We start from the raw sequence: 20,964 nt of genomic DNA on the forward strand, positions 1-20,964 counted from the left end.
CCCTTCTTGCCCATGGCGTTAGGGGTAGACTGTGACATTTAGTGGCACGATTTAGGCGGACTTACTCCAGACGGAGTCACTGCAAGGATTCACACTGACCGAAGCACTGTGTAATTGAATTATACGTGTCCATTGTCCCCTTTATCGCGTTTGCCGAGTGATGCGACTTATGCACTGATTTCACCTTGAGGTGCGCGACCTTTCCTAGCACGGACCGAAACGTGACTCGGCATGAGCTAGGAACTATAAGGGATCTATATTAAAACACGGGTTGGAAGTGTGTTATTTAAGGCCGTTACATGCATTTAGACACTCTAGTGGCTCAGAATATAATAGCATTTGTGTGACGATGAGAACGTGTTATTCGTGGAGCGCGAATGTAACAACGTATGTGTGACAACAACAACATATATATCGTTGGGTCCTGCACGCCCCCGTCTTCCGTATATATATCTGCTTCTCATACACTCCGTACACTCTTGTTGCTGTAGAAGTAGTAATCTACTCAAATTTCGCTGTCACGATATGTTTGCGAAATTAAGGTCCCGTGAAATATTCGCCTAGCGTATAGCTTCCGAATTCATCCGAACTCGCGGAATTATGCACTCTTAAAAATGAACTTCACCGCATCGCACGCTCCTAGCCAACCATAATCTCGAATGATATCGTTATCTGCCCTGATTTGTTGAAAACTGTAGGCGTACGCCTTTTTGTGACAATTATGAACAGCATAAGTGTCACAAAAAAGGCGTACGCCTCCCGTTTTCAACAAACCAGGCCAGATAACGATATCATTCGAGATTATGGTTGGCTAGGAGCGTGCTATGCGGTGAAGTTCATTTTTAAGAGTGTGGGCTCATATAGTACGCTAAAACAGAACTTCACCGCATAGCACGCTGTGCGCTAATCACACTCTTAAAAATGAGCTTCACCGCATCGCACGCTCTTAGCCAACCAACATCTGGAATAATATCGTTATCTGCCCTGATTTGTTGAAAACGGGGGACGTACACGTTTTTTTGTGACAATTATGAACAGGATAAGTGTCACAAAAAAGGCGTACGCCTCCTTTTTCAACAAATCAGGGAAAAGAACGATGTCATTCGAGATGATGGTTGATTAGGAGGTGAAGTTACTGCCATTCCGTTTAATGCATTAAGTTTGCCGTGTAGCTAAGGGCACGGGGCTAGGGTACTTAATGGCAGCTCTGTCTAATTTGCAGTGTGGCTACACTCTCAGAACAGAACTTCACCGCATAGCACGTTGTCCGCAAACCATTGCCACGGATGATAGGGTTACCGCTGATTCGAATAGCGAGGAGGCGTACGCCTTTTTGTAGCAATTTGGATATATGATAATTGCTAAAGAAAAGGCGTACGCCCCTCTCTTTCCTCCAACCAGAAGCAATAACCCTATCATTCGTGGCAGTGGTTGGTGCACAACGTGCTATGCGGTGAAGTTCTGTTCTGAGAATGTAGGTATAACCTTATATCGTGTTTCTGGGGGTTATCGAAGAGATGTCTCTGCATGTCCTCGGCAGCTTGTAGAAGAAGAAGAAGAAGGAGGAGAAGAAGAAGAAGCAGAAGAAGAAGAACCTGGCTGTACGTGGCGGATGCATGGTTCCTGTGCAGTCCGTTCCTCGAAGAATAATCGAACCTAAATTTTCCGCTACGTTTTCCCAAGTAAGATGTCTGCCATTACATCGCTCCCATGCTCTCATAACGCTGAACGTTACATGGCGTTAGCGCCATAACGGGTGTCTGCTAGAAGCGAAACATCATCATATAACCCTCTCTGTCTCTCTCCATATACTATACCAAAAAGGTGTATGATGAGACACATTAATGCATATGTACAGGACCTGTTTATCGACCTTCCGGAGCAATGTCGGCCATATCCCATATGCAATGTTACTGCAACAGGATACGCACTTTGTAACGAGGTGTTGTCGGAAGCACATCGTTTCAAAGAGGAGCGGGGTGGTTAAAAGCGGGTTGCATCAGCTTCCCAGAGCCTATATAACAACAGCAAGGGGAAATGGAAGAAAAACAAAGATGAGTGTGTGCTTACAGCGTGCGGTCACAGAACTGGTGCCGATTTCGCAATATATGCACACGGGATTTCCGCCGTTTCCTGTCGTCTTGCAGCTTGTCTCGCAGGGAATTATCACTCTTCGAGGGTAGTACAGGCAGCTGCGGAAAACGTCAATTTGTATTGCACTGTGTGCTTGCTGTCACGGTCAGCGTAAGGCTCCACTGCGACAGTTATAGAAACATACTGTTTACCCAGTCACTTGTGCTAGCGATAAGGCAACGCGAGCCTCTAATAGTGCGGTGCTTTGCTTTGAAGTGAGAACTGGTTGAGACCCTTTGTGGGTAGCAGTTCTGTTTTTGGCGTCCACACTCCTGGCATCCGATTCCAACACAGTGGCTGTAACTTTTGCAGTTCCATGTGGCGTGTGCGTTTGAAAAAAAAAAAAAAAAAACGGCTACTTCAGTGGACTTCGCTGGATAGCATCAACGCGATAATACTCTGAGAAAAATGGCAAAATTTAGTGGGGCGGCCTCTTTTGGAGAAATCCGCGAGGTTTCAAATTAAATTAGTAATTAATTGCTAATTAATTGGTAAAAAGATTTGCAAAGCATTAGTCACATGAATGATCGGGAAGACCACTCAAAAGACTACAAAAAGAGTACTCGGAAAGTCCTACTAAAAAAATTTTGATACATATTCCTGGATATTCTGCAGACGGCAACAACAAAACAGACGACAGTTTTGTCGCCTACTTCTTTGACGTGCGCCGCAGCTGCAGATCTTCACCACACTCTTAAAAACGAACTTCACCGCATAGCACGCTCCTAGCCAACCATCATCTCGAATGATAACGTTATCCGCCTTGATTTGTTGGAAACGGGAGGCGTACGCCTTTTCTGTGACAATTATGAACAGCATAAGTGTCACAAAAAAGGCGTACGCCTCCCGTTTTCCACAAATCAGGGTAGATAACGACATCATTCGAGATTATGGTTGGCTTGGAGCGTGCTATGCGGTGAAGTTCATTTTTAAGAGTGTAGTATTGCTTGTATTACCCACACTCTTAAAAATGAACTTCACCGCATAGCACGCTCCAAGCCAACCATCATCTCGAATGATGTCGTTATCTACCCTGATTTGTGGAAAACGGGAGGCGTACGCCTTTTTTGTGACACTTATGCTGTTCATAATTGTCACAGAAAAGGCGTACGCCTCCCGTTTCCAACAAATCAAGGCGGATAACGTTATCATTCGAGATGATGGTTGTCTAGGAGCGTGCTATGCGGTGAAGTTCATTTTTAAGAGTGCAGGAAGGCGCTGGCGCTGGCACACTCAACATGGCCTTGGCACCTCGTGGGAAGCTAAATCACTGCACGTTTTTAACACGCACATACCTGAAAAAAGACTTCTGTCTGCCAAGCCCGTAAGCATTTGTAAGTAAATCAGGCGAAGAAACAAGCACATCCTATAAGGCGATAAAACGGTTGAATACAAAGCGAAAAAGAAAAGACACAGCATTCGCAGCATCCATTTTATTTAGTTTCGTGGCAGTTTTCAGGTCCTCCACATAAACAAGGACGAAAGCGCTGTAAACAGGGACCTTGAAAACAATCCTGGAACGAGGATTGCGTGACGTCTTTTAATTCTGGCGTTCCCTCCTGAGCAGGAAGCGGTCATCGGATCGTGCGTGAAAATATCAAGCTGCGGTTACTCGCGTTACGTCCGTGTTTTCTTTGAGCGTTCCCACCTTTCTTTCGAGAATTCCTTGACGAGCCCAGAATTCCCACGTCTTTGGTATCGACGCTCGTTGACGAAAGTGCATTATTATTATTATTATTATTATTATTATTATTTTCCTGTTACATGTACGAGCCAACTCAGAATGCGCCTCGTTTCGTTATGGAATGGCGGCAGAGCTGTGTGTCCCCCGTTACAAGTAGCAAAATCTCTCTCTCTCTCTCTTTGATAACACCACCCGTCACCCAGGTTACCCGATCCACACAGTGTCGACGATATTGTGAAAGAATTCGCCGCTGCTTCATGGTCGTGCTTTTCTTTCTTCTCTCCGTACAAGCCTGATTTCTAAAACACCTCTACCTGTTATTATTTTTATTTTTCGAGCCGGGGGTACCCCAGGGCTGACACTCTCTTCTAGGTCTCCCACTGTTTACCTCGATAATGATCGAGTTTGTCAGATACCCATGCCACTGAGACCATGTATTGTGTGCTATAACTTTTACTTAAACACACAATACATTCCTGTACGTTCCATTAAGCGACTTTACCGAAATAATCGAAAAAGGTTATTGAGTTTTTCGCTCTTGTTTCTTTTTATTTTTGCGGTTTACGATGTCAGTGTTCCGATATCTGTATTGTAAGTGTCTAAAGTATGTGTAAAAGCCTGCGTGTGCATCTTCGCGTTCCCAACGTTGAACTGTCCAACAATACAAAGGCAATAGTTAATATCTTTTAACAACATAATTTAACAACATTAATAACATTTCAAACCTGTGTACAACGAATTTTCTTCTTCAAGAATTCCCGGCCAAGACACACAAACTACGTATTTCTTGATATTTGTGTCTGCGGTCCATGTTCAATTATTGAATACTGCCGGAAAAGTACTATAGAAACGTACTTGTAGCGCAGCACAAAGCTGTGCACAATTTGAAACGTACTTCAGGGAAAAGACAAGTACTCTGTACGTAAGGGAAAGCACAAGTGCCCAGAAATGTACGTAAAGGAAAGTACAATTAGTCAGACAGGTACTTGAAGGAAAGCACAAACACTGAGAAAATTAAGGTAGTACTCAGTGCTTGCTATAACAGGTACTCCCCATCACTGGCTCTCATGACGTGTGCCTTTTACAGATGAACGTGGGCGTGGTGAGTACGCACGAGGACCGATCGCGACAGCACACCGGTGGACGTGGCACTCACCGTACTGCCTCCAAGTCTTCCTGCAGCAGAGCATCTTCCAGTTGCGAAGCTGTGCCCAATGCCCCCACTACGGGTATGTGACTCTATAAATATCTATTATTAACCCTTCATGCCAAAAGACACGGAAGAGGAAACCATATTGCTATCCACGTAGTCCAGTCAGTGGGCTGCGTCGACGACAACAACGTCGATACGGCGCAGTTCGATAATTGCACCCAAAAATTAATTATTTCAGTCAGTATGGTAGTTAATCCCCAAAGTCGCCTCGTCTCTTATCAGTTCTAGAAGAGAAACATTTGTGGACAGGAAGTTTACTCCTTGAGGCGTGCTCTATTACCCTAGGGCAACGCGGGGCTAAATGGGCCTATGGGAGCAAATCGGACCAGGCTAAGCAAAACCGAAACCATCGCCATCTTGGTATGAGGATCACGTGGGCAAAGCCCCGCAGCATTCCCGGCGCGAATTCTACGAAATAGCGCGATCGTTTTATTTGTGGTTTCGGTTTTGCTTGGCTTGGTCCGATTTGCCCCTATAGGCCCATTTAGCCCGTCGTTACCCTACCTGCATGCGGGGTGTGGGCTGCATATAATTTATTTCGTGCAACCGACGTGCAAACTGAGAAAATACCTTGTTCAGTTTGCGCCTTAGAGCGAGGTCAGTTCCGATGCCAGAATTGCCAACCGCATGGTAGTTGACGGAAACCGTCTGTTCGGAAAGCATTCTTTACGAACCGTATCCATTCAGAAACCTAATTGTGGAGAAAACCAGCAGGGGCTTACCACTGTACTTACTGTACTTCCCGTACTGTATCCCACGGTATGACAACACCGGTGCATTGCACGGGCCGCGGGAGGGCTACGGGCTCTTCAGAGGCAGTCTTCGGCACGGCTCAGCCTGTCCATGGAATCCTGCTAAACCAAGCCGACTGGAGGGTTTCTTCAGGCTTGGACGCCAACTAGGCTGCGACAAGTGCTCTCAAAACAGAGCATTTGTGCAGCCATAAGTTTCCTGCCTCACACTCTTAGAAATGAACTTCACCGCATAGCACGCTCCTAGCCAACCGTAATCTCGAATGATATCGAGAGGAGGGGTACGCCTCTCGGTTTAAATAAATCATCGCAGATAACGATATCATTTGAGATGATGGTTGGCTAGGAGCATGATATGCGGTGACGTTCATTTTTAAGAGTGCACGCGTGCGCTCTTAAAACAGAACTTCACCACATAGCACGCTAAAGGCCAACCATTGTGCTGAGTGACACCTGTATCTCTCTTGATTTGTGGAAGGCGTAGGGCGTACGCCTTTTTTTGACAATAACGATAACTGCATAGGTGTCACAAAGAGGCGTACGCCTCCAGTTTTTAACAAATCGGGGGGCAGAACGATGTCATTCGGGATGATGGTCGGCTAGCTGCGCGCTATGCGGTGAAGTGTTATCCTTTGAACGTGTTGTGTGGTGAAGCTCTGTTTCATATGTAGCATTAAACATTCCTATATGTGCTGGTGGTGGTGGTGGTGGTGACGAACCGGCTTGCCGTTGTTGGCCTCACGTATGTGGGCTGCGTCACGACTGTAGCCAGGATGAGATGATATGGTGTGATAACAGAACTTCACCACATAACACGGTGAAGGCCAACCATTGCACCCAATGATACCTCTATCACTCCTGATTTGTGGAAAGCGCGGGGCGTACGTCGTTTTGGGACAAATACCATAACTACATAAGCGTCACAAAAAGGCGTACGCCTCCCTTTAAAAAAAAATCAGATGATAGAACAATGCCATTCGGGATGATCACTCTTAAAAATGAACTCCACCACATAGCACGCTCCTAGCCAACCATCATCTCAAATGATATCGTTATCTGTCCTGATTTGTTGAAAACGGGAGGCGTACGCCTTTTTTGTGACAATTATGAACAGCATAAGTGTCACAAAAAGGCGTACGCCTCCCGTTTTCAACAAATCAGGGTAGATAACGATATCATTTGAGATGATGGTTGGCTAGGAGCGTGCTATGCGGTGAAATTCATTTTTAAGAGTGATGGTTGGCTAGGAGCGTGCTGTGCGGTGAAGTTCTGTTTTAAGAATGCGGGGCTCCGGCGTGCACGAATGAATCTCGACGATTTCTTCCGAGTGTTCGCCAGTTCAATGCAGCCCCTTGGCGCCGCCTGTCGATGACAGACCTTAGTTTGTAGAAGGCCAGATATATATGCTTGGTCGTCGGCCACTTTCTGTAATCCATAAGTGACCCACTCCCTGGGTACCTGTAAATCGTTATCGCGCCCTGGATAGCTGACGGCCGTCAGTCCGATAACGATCTCAAGCCAGAAATATAAGGCGGCCATATTTTCGCGTGGATGCACGTGTGAGGATAGCACCAATGATGTACGTTAACAGGTCTGAAAACAACGTTCTGCAACAAGTTTATTTTGAGGTGATGAATGGGGAGCAATCTTCTTGCCGCGTGGCACGACTTAGTGCATTTAACACAAAAGAAGGGCATGATTAGCACACGAAGAGTGTCTGTGCGCCTTATATACTGAGACGCTTCGCTTGAATGAAATGAAACGGTACATCTGACTGAAATGCGTTCCAGTAAAAGGTTTCGAACTTCTCAGATTACAAGCAGCAATGAGGTCTACGGAGTGAGACCGCAGTGTCGAAAACGAACGATCTTATAAGTATCGCATTTTTCTGACATGTCTTGTGACGTATGTACTTTATATTCCTCTGCTGGAGCCATCGGAATCTCGTTACCCCGAAAGCAAACGCTATATTAAACATAATCTTCACAAAGAAATCTTGAAATCGATTGAAATTGAAATGAAAGAAAGAAATCGAATATTACAGCGTTCCAAACGGCGCGCGGAAAGAGGCTTTCAAACAAACCTTCACGTTTTGGATGACCGTCATATGGACTGTGCTATATTATGAACCGCAGCCAGACATGTACGAGATAGTATAAAAATTTATTTAGAATACGGTACTAAATACTGGCGACGTACTTGAGGTACGGTGAACGTAATTAGAGAAAATACTTGAAAAAATATTCAAGATACAGTTCAGAAAAACCGCTTTCTCTTTATTTAAGCGTAGACAATTACTGTTGGCTCGTTGTGGACTTTCATTTCACGAACAACAACAACAACTACTTTATTTTGAGAGTTTCATCTCCAGGGGCGAAACTCTACCCCATTGCTGGTGGTGATGGGGGCATTTCACGAAGTTCGTCAGTCAGCTTTTTTCCCCTATTGTTTCCATTTTCATCTAACAAAAGATGGCGGTGGCCCCGGAAAAAAAGCTACAACGAAGTAGCTTGAGGGCATCCGGGGGCCGCACTGACACTAGGCAGCACTATAATTAAGGCGCAGAAGTACAGTAAAGATAACTGCACAGGAATCTAACACACAATAGCCTACGCTACATATTCTCATACCCATAAACTTTCTGTAGTAAATAGACACAGGAGAACAGCGAAAAGAAAAAAATGATAAAATAAAAGTACTCAATACAGCTCACTAAGTAAAGGAAAAATCACACAAAATTTACTACAATTTTCTTAGAATTGAATTTAAGGATTAATTACATTAATTAATTTAATTAGAAATTTAATTACATCCAAAAAATACCATGACATCGTAACTGCTTGCGCTTGCATGTTTTCAATCCAGTATAACCGGAGACGCCTGTTAGTGATGTTTCTGAACTCCTGGTTTACAAAGATTTCCTCATGCTTGTTTAGGAGGAACGGCAGCTGGTGGCGTAGCATGTGTGACCCATATTGTGTTCGGCAACGGGGTAACTTCCAGGCTTCCCTGGCACGGGTTTGAAGAGTCTTAGTATTTTTCTCCAGTTGTGACATAGCGTATAGCTGACGAAGAAGCTGATCATCAAGAGTTTTAGCAGGGTAATGGCCCTATATTCGTATAAGTATTTAACTGCTATGATGCCTAGTCGTCGTAACAGCGGCTCTGAGTGTGCCAGGAAGGTTTCATTGGAAATAGCGCGTACCGCCTTCTTTTGAATTCTAGAGAATATATCCTTATTAGTTTTAGTTTGGTTCCTCACACTAAATGACCATAACAAAGGCGAGAGAAAAAAAGGGCGTTATATAATTTTTGTTTGCGTTATATAGTTTAGTGGAAAGTTCAGAGAGCTTAGTGGAAAGTTCACTGACGTGCACGTCCCAGCTGATATGACACGAGAAATGCACACCAAGTATTTTGATGCCATTTACGATTTCAATTTCCGAGTTTTCTATTTTCAAAGGAACGTTCAAAGAGATTTGCTTTTTTTTTTTGGTCGAAAAAGTACAGCTTTCGTTTTCTTGCTATTTATTTGCAAGCAATTATTGTTGGCGCAGTTGGTCCTATGAAGGATTTCATTGGGATCTGTGCCCATAAAAAAAAAAAGGCTGGCGTCGTCAGCATAGATGACGTAGTGGACGTTGGAGCTAACCTTAACAATATCATTTATGTAAATATTGAACAGGAGAGGCCCAACAATGCTGCCTTGCGGTATACCAGAAGATATATGAAGGGGAGTAGGTAATTTACTATGGATCCCTACTGACTGTTGTCGAAAAGCGAGATAGGATTTCAATAGGGAAAGAGGTACTCCACGTATGCCATATCGATACAGTTTCTGCAACAGGACTGCATGATTTAATGAATCAAAGGCCTTTCGAAAATCAACATAAACAATTTTGTTGTTGTGCTCCGCAATACATCAAAAAGAAGAAAAAGACAATGGAAGCGAGGGTATCTTGTTGTGCAACTGAACATGTACAACAAGACAAGACATGAACAAGACAAACAGACAAGCGAAAGGTTATTGAGTATTGAGTAGACAATACTCACAGCATTTGAATTAGGGTACAAACGAGAGTACTCAAGATACAAGTCTACAGGTACGAGTCTGTATCCAGCCTTATACAAGCGGAGGACGGCTCAAAGTCGTCTCACTTTTCCCTTGTGTGAAACGATACAGCGCTCGAACAAAACGATTCATTCTAGTCAAATAGCGCAAGGCTTGCTCAAAATTTCATCATCCTCCCGAAGAGAAACCGGCCTCCGTTTCAAACGTGGAAGTCATTAAACAGTGATGCAAATAGGCGTGACGTTGACGGATGACGGGTGCGCTGCCTGCCGCCGTCGACCATTAAGACAACGAAAGTAGGCCGGATGCCGAAAAGAGAAATCGAGCGGATGCTCGTGGCGTGAACATTCTGATTCCATTGTGAAATAAACGGGGCTTCTCCTCGCCATGCAAGTGTCACATAGGCAGACACAGGTGCCTCCGGCAGCATACTCTTTCCTGGCGCGCTTTAACGTGAGCCCATCCTGCCCGAGATTCTGTCTGACGCAGAGAGACGTCTCGACTTCCACCGCCTCTCGGATGCCGCCTTCCGTACTTCTCCTGATTTCAAGAAAGAAAAACAAAGAAAGTCTGCGGATTGAACGTTGCGGGTGCGCCCCTCGATGCGCGGTATTCTGGTCACAGTTAAAATGGACCCGTTTAGTTATATATATATATATATATATATATATATATATATATATTTCCATTGGATTAATGTAGTCGTATAAAGAAGGGATAATCGAAGTACGGTTCAGCACTTTAGCTCAAGGTTTAGCACTTTTACGGGTGGCTTCAGAGGATATGGGAGGACGGTTTTAAAAGGCGAAAGTAGCTTTTCTGTCTGACATTTTGTTAAAGGACCTTCCAAAGTCGCTTTCGAGAGATTTGTGTTTCGAAATTTCCAAATGAAATGAAAGGAAAGGAAAGCCGGTCTGAACAACAGCGTGTGACCGGGTGTTAGTTCTGGCAGTTTGATAGATGCGGTTCATTGCATCATGAACAAACGTTTGCGTCAAGCTCAGCTCTGACGTCAGAGAAGCGGGAGCGCCGGCCATTCTCATTGGTTCTCGATTCTCGAGAGCACGTGACTTGGACCCCCCCTGCTGCATCACTGGTGGAGATGACTGCCGTGATGTGAGAGCGGGATGGGTTTCGGTATTCCCGTTCGGTTATCTACGCCAACGCCACCTAGTTGTTTCCGTGTCACTCTTAAAAATGGTGGTGGTGGTGGTGTGAAAGAGCCCGCCGTTGTCGGCCTCTCAGAGGTGGGCAACGCCACGACTGACGCTCTGGGGGGAATGTGCGTCCTGGGCCGACTTCTAAGGGAACTGTGCCGACATATGAACTTCACCATATAGCACGCTCTTAACCAACCACCATCCCGAGTGACATCTTTCTTTACCCTGCTTGCTGAGAAAGGGGGGCGTACGCCCCCCGTTTTCATAAAATCAAGGGAGAGAACGCTGTCATTCGGAATGATGGTTGGCTAGGAGCGTGCTATGCGGTGAAGGTCTGTTTTATAGTGTAGGTGGTGTTCCTATCACCCCCTATGTTGTAAAACTCGGAATGCAATTTCACATCGATGCATGTAACCGTCTTTTACACTCATCCGTCATAACTTTGGACGAAGTGCCGAGGAAGTTTACTAACACAGGAATGTGGGCTTGCTGGCATGGGCGATCCGAGAGGGGGCAAGGGGGGCCGTGGCCCTCCACTGGAGCTCCAAGCTCGTCTGGTGAATTCGCGCTCTCTTTAGTCGCTGGTCGACATGATTTGCGCTTAGTTTTGCCATCTAACTCAAGTTAGGCCATCATCTAAGAAGACAAGACACAACATAAGATGGCGAAAAATTTTCATGTCCGCTTTCATGTTCAACATAAGATGGCCTTCTTTTCTTCTTCTTTTTCTGTTCTTTGTCTTTCCTATATGCCTACAAAACAACAACTTTATCGTGCGATGATGAATGGTGGAGTTTCATCGCCAGGGGCGATGCTCTACCCCATTGCTGGGGTGATGCGGGGAATGTAATATTAGAGAGCTTTAGTGCATTGTACGCTATCGCCTTTGCGTATGCTCTAAAACTCTCTATTGTCGTATGACCGTTTCGCAGCACTGGCCGGGGAGGCGAAGGCCACGGGATAGAAAGTCCCAGCTTAGAAGACAGTGAAAAAAAATAAAAAAAAATAAAGAAACACAAGAACAAACGGAAGCATGTCCAACGTCCTCTATTGAACAGAACTTGATATTCCAGCTTGCGTCTTAACAAGAGGGACCCAACTGGCGTGACCTCGTGACGTATCATAATTTCGCATGTCGCTACCGTCATTACCCATAGCACTATATGACATGCTCACCCCACGAGCCTCCACCAATCAAAGATGGAGGTGTGCAAGGCGTGTAGTAGTACTACAAAACATTTTGCATCTGCGTTACGCACGACTTTCTTTGGAAAAGTACGGGGCGGGTGCATGAGCCAAGTCTTGAGTCTTCCGTCATGTCAACTGCATAAGGCGATTGTTCGGTCGGTGGCGTGACGCTGTCGAGACAGGGGGCGGCAGCTGCTGTTTATGGGCTTCTCCTGTTACTTGGACAATAGTCAACAAGCCTCATTGATGTGCATTCCGGATGAGGGATTAAGGAAAGATGGAATTGCTCGCTTTGTGACCCCTCTTTATATATACACACAGAAAAATAACCGTTCTTCGAGGGTTCTTCATATAGTGCAAGAACACTCTAAAAACAGAACTTCACCGCATAGCACGTAGTGCGCAAATCATTGCCGCGAACGATACAGTTATCTGTTTTCATTCGAGGAAAGAGGGAGGCACACGCCTTTTTGTGGCACTTACCATATATCCAAATCGCCACAAAAAGGGCTTACGCCCCCGTCTCTCCTCGAATCAGAAGCGATAACCCTATCATTCGTGGCAATGGTTGGCGCACAGCGTGTTATGCGGTGAAGCTCTGTTTTTGGAGTGAACGTTTCCTGTCTTCAAAAACGAAATAATGGTTAAGGATCTCGTGGCGTCCTACTTTTGAAGAACATATTTAAAGGTGAAAAATACGGACAAGCCGAATAACTTTTTTTTCTCGAACGGTTATTTTTCTCTGTGTAGACGTCATGACACTCTATACACTCCGTTAAAACAAAACTTCACCCTGAAGGCCAACCATATTGTACAGAATGATACCGTTAATTACCACTTCTGCTTTGTGGAAAACGCTTGGCGTACGCCTTTTTGTGACAACCACCATAACCACACAAGCGTCACAAAAGGACGTATGCCTCCCATTTTCAACAAATCACGCTCTTAAAACAGAACCTCACCACATAACACACTGAATGTCAACCATTGCGCAGAGTGATACTATTATCACTCCCGCTTTGTGGAAGGCGCGGGACGCACGCCTTTTTGTGACAATTAACGGGAACTGCATAAGTGTCACAAAAGGGTGTACGCCTCGCGCTTTTCACAAATCTGGGGAGAGAATGAATCATTCGGGATGGCTAAGAGCGTGTTATGAGCGACGAAGTACTGTTTTAAGAGTGTGATTTGTTGAGAATAGGACACATACGTCCTTTTGTGACATACGCGCAGTGATGGTGATTGTCAGAAAATGGGCGTGCGCTCCGCGGATTCTACAAATTGTAATGATAACGGTATCTTCCGTGAAGTTCCGTTTTTAGCAGCATACTGTTCTGCCCTGGATCAGTTTCAAACTCAATATCGTCAAGTGATTGACTCCTCAGTGTTTCGAAATGGTGGCAAAAATGCATCACATTGATGCTGTGCTCGCCTTCAGAAAAGGGCTCCTTGTGCCATCGATGCAGTGGCGAAATCCGTCCGGGGTCCCCGGGTCCCCCACCAGATCATTAGGTTCCCCCCCTCTCCCCTCCCCGCTACGCGCTTCAACAAAGAAGCCGCCCCACCCTCCAAAGTGGTTCGCCCTTGCATCGATGTTGTTATATGTAGATCACATACTGTCGTAACGTCAAGGGCTCATGTGTGCCATACCACTGTCTCACGGGCATTTAAATGGCTATTGAAATGAATGACGATTGGACTGAATGGGGATTGGCCTATGCAACACGGCCAATTTTAATTACCATTGAGCCGGATGCGATCAGCAAGCAAACAACTTTTATAAAAAGTCACGAGACTTCAGGGTAACAGTTATTACATGCAACTACGTCCGCACATTTACTTTTCTACTCGGTGTACCACGCTAAGCCTCTTTTAGTGTGTCGGACAGTTGCCACGATGATCTGAGAAAAAGCATATAATGAACAATTAAAACCCCATTAAAATTCCAAAGCAGTCTTTTGCATTGCGTTGTGCTTCAATGTAGATGGCTTTCGTCTTCCGAAACTAAACTAGAACCAAAGCTAAGACTACACTGAACAAGAACGAGTAAACTAAAAACAAAAACTAAAAACTTAACTGAAACTAAACTAAAATTAAAAAAGTAAACTAAACCAAACTAAACTAGGACCGAAGCTAAGACTACACTGAACAAGAACGACAAACTAAAACGATATTGGCGGACGGACGTCGCATACTTAGACACACCTGCCACCCGTCGTGTAACCTGTCATTTAGTGACTCCCTATAGTGTCAAGCTCTCAAGGAGCATTGCGTTGGACCGTGTACGTGGCCGCGGCGAATGCAAGCGGCATCCTTCCCTCTCACCACTCCGACTACCCTCCCCCAAAATTCCATCCAAAAAAGCACAAAAGCGATCGAAAAAGTCAGCGGACAAGGATGTCACCCCTCCACCCCTATGACTGAATTCCAGTACCTACCCCCTTGAAACGGAAACCCTCCGCAAATTCGGGCGCGCGTCAGTGGTACTCGAGATTTTCAATGGCCATTGGTTACAGTGATCGTTTCTCGTGTACATTCGGGCACAAACAGTCCTTATTCTATTGATCTGAGAGTCCGTGAAGAGATAACATTGTAGCCGTGCCACAATGCAGCGAGCCATTGACGGCTCGCATCACGCCCCGTGGAATGTATGCACAGCAAAGAACGCCCCACCGCGACTGAAAGAATGCTACTCTTTCCTGCAGAACCAACAACTATCAAGCACGACTTTGACGGCTGCAACCGGTGCGACTGGATTTGGAAAAGCGATGCCTGCGACATTTTCTACAAGGATCTCGGTCGGTGACACAGATACGTCTATTGGAGAGTATATCACGAATGGCGATAAAAAAAAAAAGAAAAGAAAGAAAAGAAAATAGAAAAGGCAACAGAGCGTTACGTGGTTCACTAGTATAGCAAAACTGCGAAGCGCGAACTGCAGCGATTCCGAGTCTAAGTTCCGTCATCATCTTCCACAAGATGTCGGGGGAAACTTCTGTGCCGGCGGTGTGTTTCCTTGTACCGATAACAGTTAGTGTGATGATGATGTAATTCACGATTCGAGGTTGTTGCATCGGTTTGATCACTTGACTAACCAGGGGGTAGCTGCGGAATAGAGGCAGCCCAGCAATATACTTGGCTGGTGGTCATGTAGACCAGTCACCTATAGACTGTTGCAAGGTATACGACTCAGTGTAATTCACACATGTTCCGCGAAGTAAAAAAAATATGACTAAAAAATAAAAATACAAACAACAAAAAATATAAACACGAGAACTTCGATCTGTACTGCATCAGGTCGTCATGTAGACCAGTCACCTACTTCGGCAATGCTTATAGACGGTTGCAAGGTATACGAGTCAGTGTAATTCACACATGTTTCGCGAAGCAAAAAAATATAAGAGTAAAAAATAAAAATAAAAATAACAAAAAATAAAAACACGAGAACTTCGATCTGTACTGCATCAGGTCGTCAGCTACCTGAAAGGAGGCGTTCTCAGACCCAATTTCAGTTGTGCTATACCAACACCACATAGAGGAAGCCTGCATACTCGTCACCGTCACGTAGCGACTAATAGCCAGCCAATGAGGGTCGTGTTTTCAACGGCCATAGCCAATCGCGAACGTGCTTCCAGCGGTCGGAGCCATAGAGGCGAGCCACCGTCAGCCGCTTGGGCAGCCACTGTCGTCTGCGAGTAATGAACGTGCCCACGTACTAAATGGGGAAACAAAATAAAGCGCAAAACAGTCCCATATATTTTCTCAAGACTTATTTTCCGGAAAGCGTGTTTCACTTTTAGTGTAGAGGTATAAACCTGCGAAGTTAGCTGCAATCATTTGCGAGTTCTTGAACAAGCAGAATGACGAATCGCCGTAGCAGACGAATTCTGACTATATGTGTCCACGTAGCGAAGGAGGGAGAGGAGGCATTACGCATGCCTTCTGTAACTAGGTGGCGTTGGCTATACTCGCACGTGATGCAGTGAAATGTGGTGGATTGTGTCGTGGTGGAACGCGGACGTATAGTGCGGTATAGTGTAGGGAAAGTCGAATCCTCAAAGGATCGTTTTGAAGTTTTCACACTACACTGTTAAAACAGAACTTCACCACATAGCACACTCCTAGCCAACCATCATTCCGAATGATATCATTCTGTGCAGTGATTTGGTGAAAATTGGAGGAGGCGCCTATCTGGGACAGATTATCTTGTCCCAGATAGGCGCCTCCCCCCTGTTTTGAACAAATCATGGCACGGAATGATATCATTCGGTATGATGGTTGGCTAGAAGCGTGCTATGTGGTGAAGTTCTGTTTTAACAGTGTAGGAACCTAACTAGAGCTCTCGGGATCCACGTATAGACGTAGAGGTGACCCCGTTAGAGATAACTGTAATGGTCAACGCAACTTGATAGGAGACAGCGGAGCGTTTTGGAGATCCAGTTTCCTTTCTTGCAAAAACTTGGGAAACCTGCCATCATTATATGGCTCTGTTCACGTATATGCATGTCCCAAATCCGTCGCCTCGATTTTGGGCGGGCGCTGGGAACCTGAGTGTTGAACCAGAATTATTTAGAAACAAACATTACGCTTTTAACAAACGTGATGGTAGAAGGCCATTAGAAACGGTAACGGCAGGTGCAAAACAATAGTTTTTTCGGTAATTATTTTAATGCTACACTCTTAGAAGAGAACTTCACCGCATAGGACGCTCATAGCGAACTATAATCTCGAATAATATCGTTATCTGCCCTGATTTGTTGAAAACGGGAGACGTACGCCCTTTTTTTGTGACAATTATGAACAGCATAAGGCGAATGCGAAAAAAGGCGTACGCCTCTCGTTTCCAACAAATCGGGACAGATAACGATATCATGTGAGATGATGGTTGGCTAGGAGCATGCTATGCGTGCCATTTCTGCACTTCGCTACATAACACGCTGAACGCCAACCATTGCATACACTCTCTTAACAGAACTTCACCGCATAGCACGATGTGTGCCAACCATTGCCACGAATGGTAGGGCCATCGCCTCTGATGCGAAGACAGGTGGGGCGTACGCCTTTTTGTTTCAATTATCATGTATCCGAATTGACACAAAAAGGCGTACGCCCTCCCTCTCGCTTCGAATCAGAAGCGGTAACCCTAACATTCGTGGCTACACTCTTAAAAATGAACTTCACAGCATAGCACGCTCCTAGCCAACTATCATTTCGAATGATATCATTATCTGCCCTGATTTGTTGAGAACGGGAGGTGTACGCCTTTTTTGTGACACTTATGCTGTTCATAATTCTCATAGAAGAGGCGTAGTACGCATATCATTCGAGATTATGGGTGGTTAGGAGCGTGCTATGCGGTGAAGTTCTGTTTTTAACGTGTACACTGTAAAAACAAAGCTTCACCACATAGCAAGCCGCAGGCCAACCATTGTACAGAGTGGTACTGCTGTCACTCTTGATTTGCGGAAAGCGCCGGGCGTACGTCTTTTTGTGACATTTAACTTATTATCACAAAAAGGCGTACGCCTCCTGTTTTCAACAAACCAGGGGAGAGAACGATGTCACTCGGGATGATGGTTGGCTAGGAGCGTGCTATGCGGTGAAGTTCATTTTTAAGAGTGTAGAATGATAGTTTTCACTCTGGGCGTACGCCTTTTTGTGATATTTAACGTAGCTGCTTAAGTGTCACAAAAAGATGTGGAGAAAGAGGTTGATGTCATTGGAGACGGTGGTTGGCTATAGGAAGTTCTGTTTTAACATAGTGCTCATCAGCCTGTGTTCTGTTTTTCATTATGTGATCGTGTGCCGTATAGCAATATTGACTGTATCAACGAAGCCCTCTTTGAGGTATAACAAAGCATGATCGCATACACCCACGGGGTCACCCCCACGATCACTGCCGCCCACCCCGGATGAGTTTTCCGACCTCGATCGTTCTTCTTAGTCATATCTCTTCCCCCACGCACATTCTTCCAGCCGAGTCCAACACAGAGAGCGTCACATACGAGCTCGTGTGCCGCCCCAACGCCGGAGTGTTCACCAAGTTCTTTCGCGAGAAGGGCTACCAGAAGGGCAAGGCCCTGCCCAGTGGGTCGCCCACGGCGTCGGAGCCGGACCTGGCTCGACGGCCTGCCGGTTGGTCTGCGGCTGGGCGCGAGGCTGCGGCCGAATGGCGGGAACGGATCTCTGGTTTGGCTAAGCTGGAACGCAAGTCACGCAAGTCTACCAAGATGCTGCTGGCTCAGCAGGCTTTCTCCAAGCTACGACACTGGACGTCTGGTAAGAGGACGTCACTTGAACTATCTTAAAGGTACTATGAAATTTTCATAAAACTTCAGAAATTTCAGAATTTTTTCCATATAAAAGTGCACTGCTTTTTTTCCCAACCGCATGCGGTTGAAACAGCCTCCGGAACTGCCCTTCACTTTCTTCTTTCTTCCTCTCGTGTCCCTCCTCTCGCTTCTTTACATGCGTGGTCCTGAGTGCCTCCTTACGATGGAAGAAGGAATAAGAGGAGCTCAAAGTGAGGGCGGCAATATGGAGACAGCCGTGTGCTGTTCCCACTATTTTTCTGGTTTCGTTTTACAGTTGTCTGTAGACCATTGTCACAAATAACGTGACCCCCTATGCAGGGCTTCAGGAGACCTACGTCATATACATGTTAGTACGCCACTTTGCCCCATGCTTTTCCTCTTCCTTCCTCCATTCGGTTTACCTCTTTACGGTGTGTCTGCACACTGCTCGTAGAATGGAGCGTGACGTCGTGGGTGACGTAATGAGGCACAGTGGTGGTATAACTTAGGTACATCATTAAAATTCTCCCGTGAGAAAACCGTTCGAATGCCGTACGTAAACCTTAGGTTGTGGCTTCAGAAGCATCTGTTCTTTTGGGACAGTTCAGTCGTTGTTCAGTTGCTTATCGTTCGTTGCTGACCTTGGTACCTTACCGTTTTATCAGTTCATAATTTCACTGCACATCGTCCAGGCCATCAGGGCGAGAAAATCGGCCAGGCCTCCACCCGACAAGACTTCCTGGAAGACGCCAAGACGGTTGAGGAGTCCAAGACGCTTCTACAAGAAGACGTCGACGAAGCAGAGGACGTGTCAACGTCCACACTTCCAACCAAGTCGTCGTCTTCAGCAGGAGACCTCCTCTTGAGGTCTTCGAAGGCTCTGAGGGACTCTAGAAAGGTCCAGTCGACGACGTCGGTCGCTGTGAAAGCAGTGTCAACGCCGTCTACGGTGGGGTCTGCGGGAGATTACTATAATGATCAAACCAGGGTAACGTTCAAGGATGGGAAGTCCATCAGGGCTCCGACCGTGACAGCGTCTTCTGATGACGCGACGGCCTCCTGGTCTAGAAGAGCAGAAGTCGGGGACAAAGACAGGTCGGCCGACGGCTTCTTCAAGAGACTTGTGCGAAAGAAATAGGGACTTGTGGGTCTTGACAGCACCCCAGGGACTCCCAGATGCGTGAAGCGTAGTTGGACGTTAATAAGATTGTTGCGGCCGTGGATGTGTCGTGATAAGCCGACTGGCTATCGAATATGAAATATATCACAAATTACGAAGAACTGGTTTCGTTGTGAGGACACGTAATAAATGATTTATAGACTTATTTACGGATTTGTTGAAATAAATATACCCTCAGTGATACCTGGAACCAGCAATAACTTTGCATCATCTATATTGCAGACGTATTCCGAAACAGTATTTTTCTTTCTCTCTGTCCATGAGTCGGGACACAATTTAAGTTGAATTTTGGGGACAGTTTTTGTTGACAGATTTGTTTTTGTCAAATAAATCTGAAATCTGAGTTGAAACAATTGAATGGCTCTCTGCAATAATGATGCAAGTGAAAATTTGAGAAAAAAGTCAATTTGGGAAATTTGAGTTTTGAGAAATAAGAAAAACTGGAAATGAAAACTTTTTAAATCCGGAAATTTCTGCACCCATTTTTAAATGAAACTGTGCGCATGCGCATGTCTTTTACACGTGTACGGAAAGTTGGTTTCTATATGCCGAGTGATGCCAATTCGTTTACATCGTTATTGGAAAGAGGCATCCAATTGGTTTCATTGTGGAAGTCATCTGTGTTTCCTATTTCATTTCTGACGTTGCATGTGCACCACGCCTAGTGCGTACTCATTGCATGACCAAATAGGATAGTAAAGAGGGAGTGAGTTATCTTAGAAAGAGGGGTTGTGTGACACTCAATCACCTCCAAATATAGGAGCTTCATCCATCCAGCGCATTCATCCAGCAGACTGGTAGTAATGCGCTGTCCGTGGATCAGATGATTTGCTCCAAGCACTGTAAAGTAAACCAATAAATGCTTTAGCACGCGGAGTAGGAGTAGGAAGAAACCATATCTCCTACGCTGTCATCAAAAATTGAGGTTACAGTGGACGATAATATAACATATGAAGGTTGTCTGACTGGCCGCCTTGACCGCGTATGGGCTAATTAAGCAGACGATATGTAACCCTGACCACGGGGCGACAGCGAGAAATGGGACATGAAAGCGAAACCGTTTTGGGACGAACAAAACGGCGACGACTAGGGCACGTCGCGCGATCTGGTAGCACGCGGAGAAGTTAGCGTTAACTGGCGATACCTGGCGTCAAGCGGGTGAACAAGGTCGATGGAGCAACATTCGTGTGGGAGCCGTAGCAGCCGTAGGGGCTCACTAAATATATTCTTTTTGAAAGAAAAGAGTTCTGAGAGTTCTGCACGCGAGGCGGAGACAACAGCTCTGAGAG

At 45.5% G+C, this 20,964-nt stretch overlaps 1 protein-coding gene across 1 annotated transcript; it reads left to right on the forward strand.

Moving 5' to 3' along the window:
• The first annotated feature begins 1,575 nt into the window (after positions 1 to 1,575).
• On the forward strand, positions 1,576 to 19,820 carry LOC135392747 (uncharacterized). The gene is made up of 5 exons (XM_064623471.1): positions 1,576 to 1,682; positions 4,905 to 5,046; positions 14,908 to 15,000; positions 18,179 to 18,481; positions 19,188 to 19,820. The coding sequence occupies exons 1-5, from the start codon at positions 1,617 to 1,619 to the stop codon at positions 19,631 to 19,633; spliced, it is 1,050 nt and encodes a 349-aa protein (XP_064479541.1). The 5' UTR covers positions 1,576 to 1,616; the 3' UTR covers positions 19,634 to 19,820.
• The last annotated feature ends 1,144 nt before the right edge of the window (positions 19,821 to 20,964 follow it).

This window comes from Ornithodoros turicata, chromosome 4 (assembly GCF_037126465.1).
Source record: "Ornithodoros turicata isolate Travis chromosome 4, ASM3712646v1, whole genome shotgun sequence".
NCBI classification, from domain to species: Eukaryota; Metazoa; Arthropoda; class Arachnida; order Ixodida; family Argasidae; genus Ornithodoros; species Ornithodoros turicata.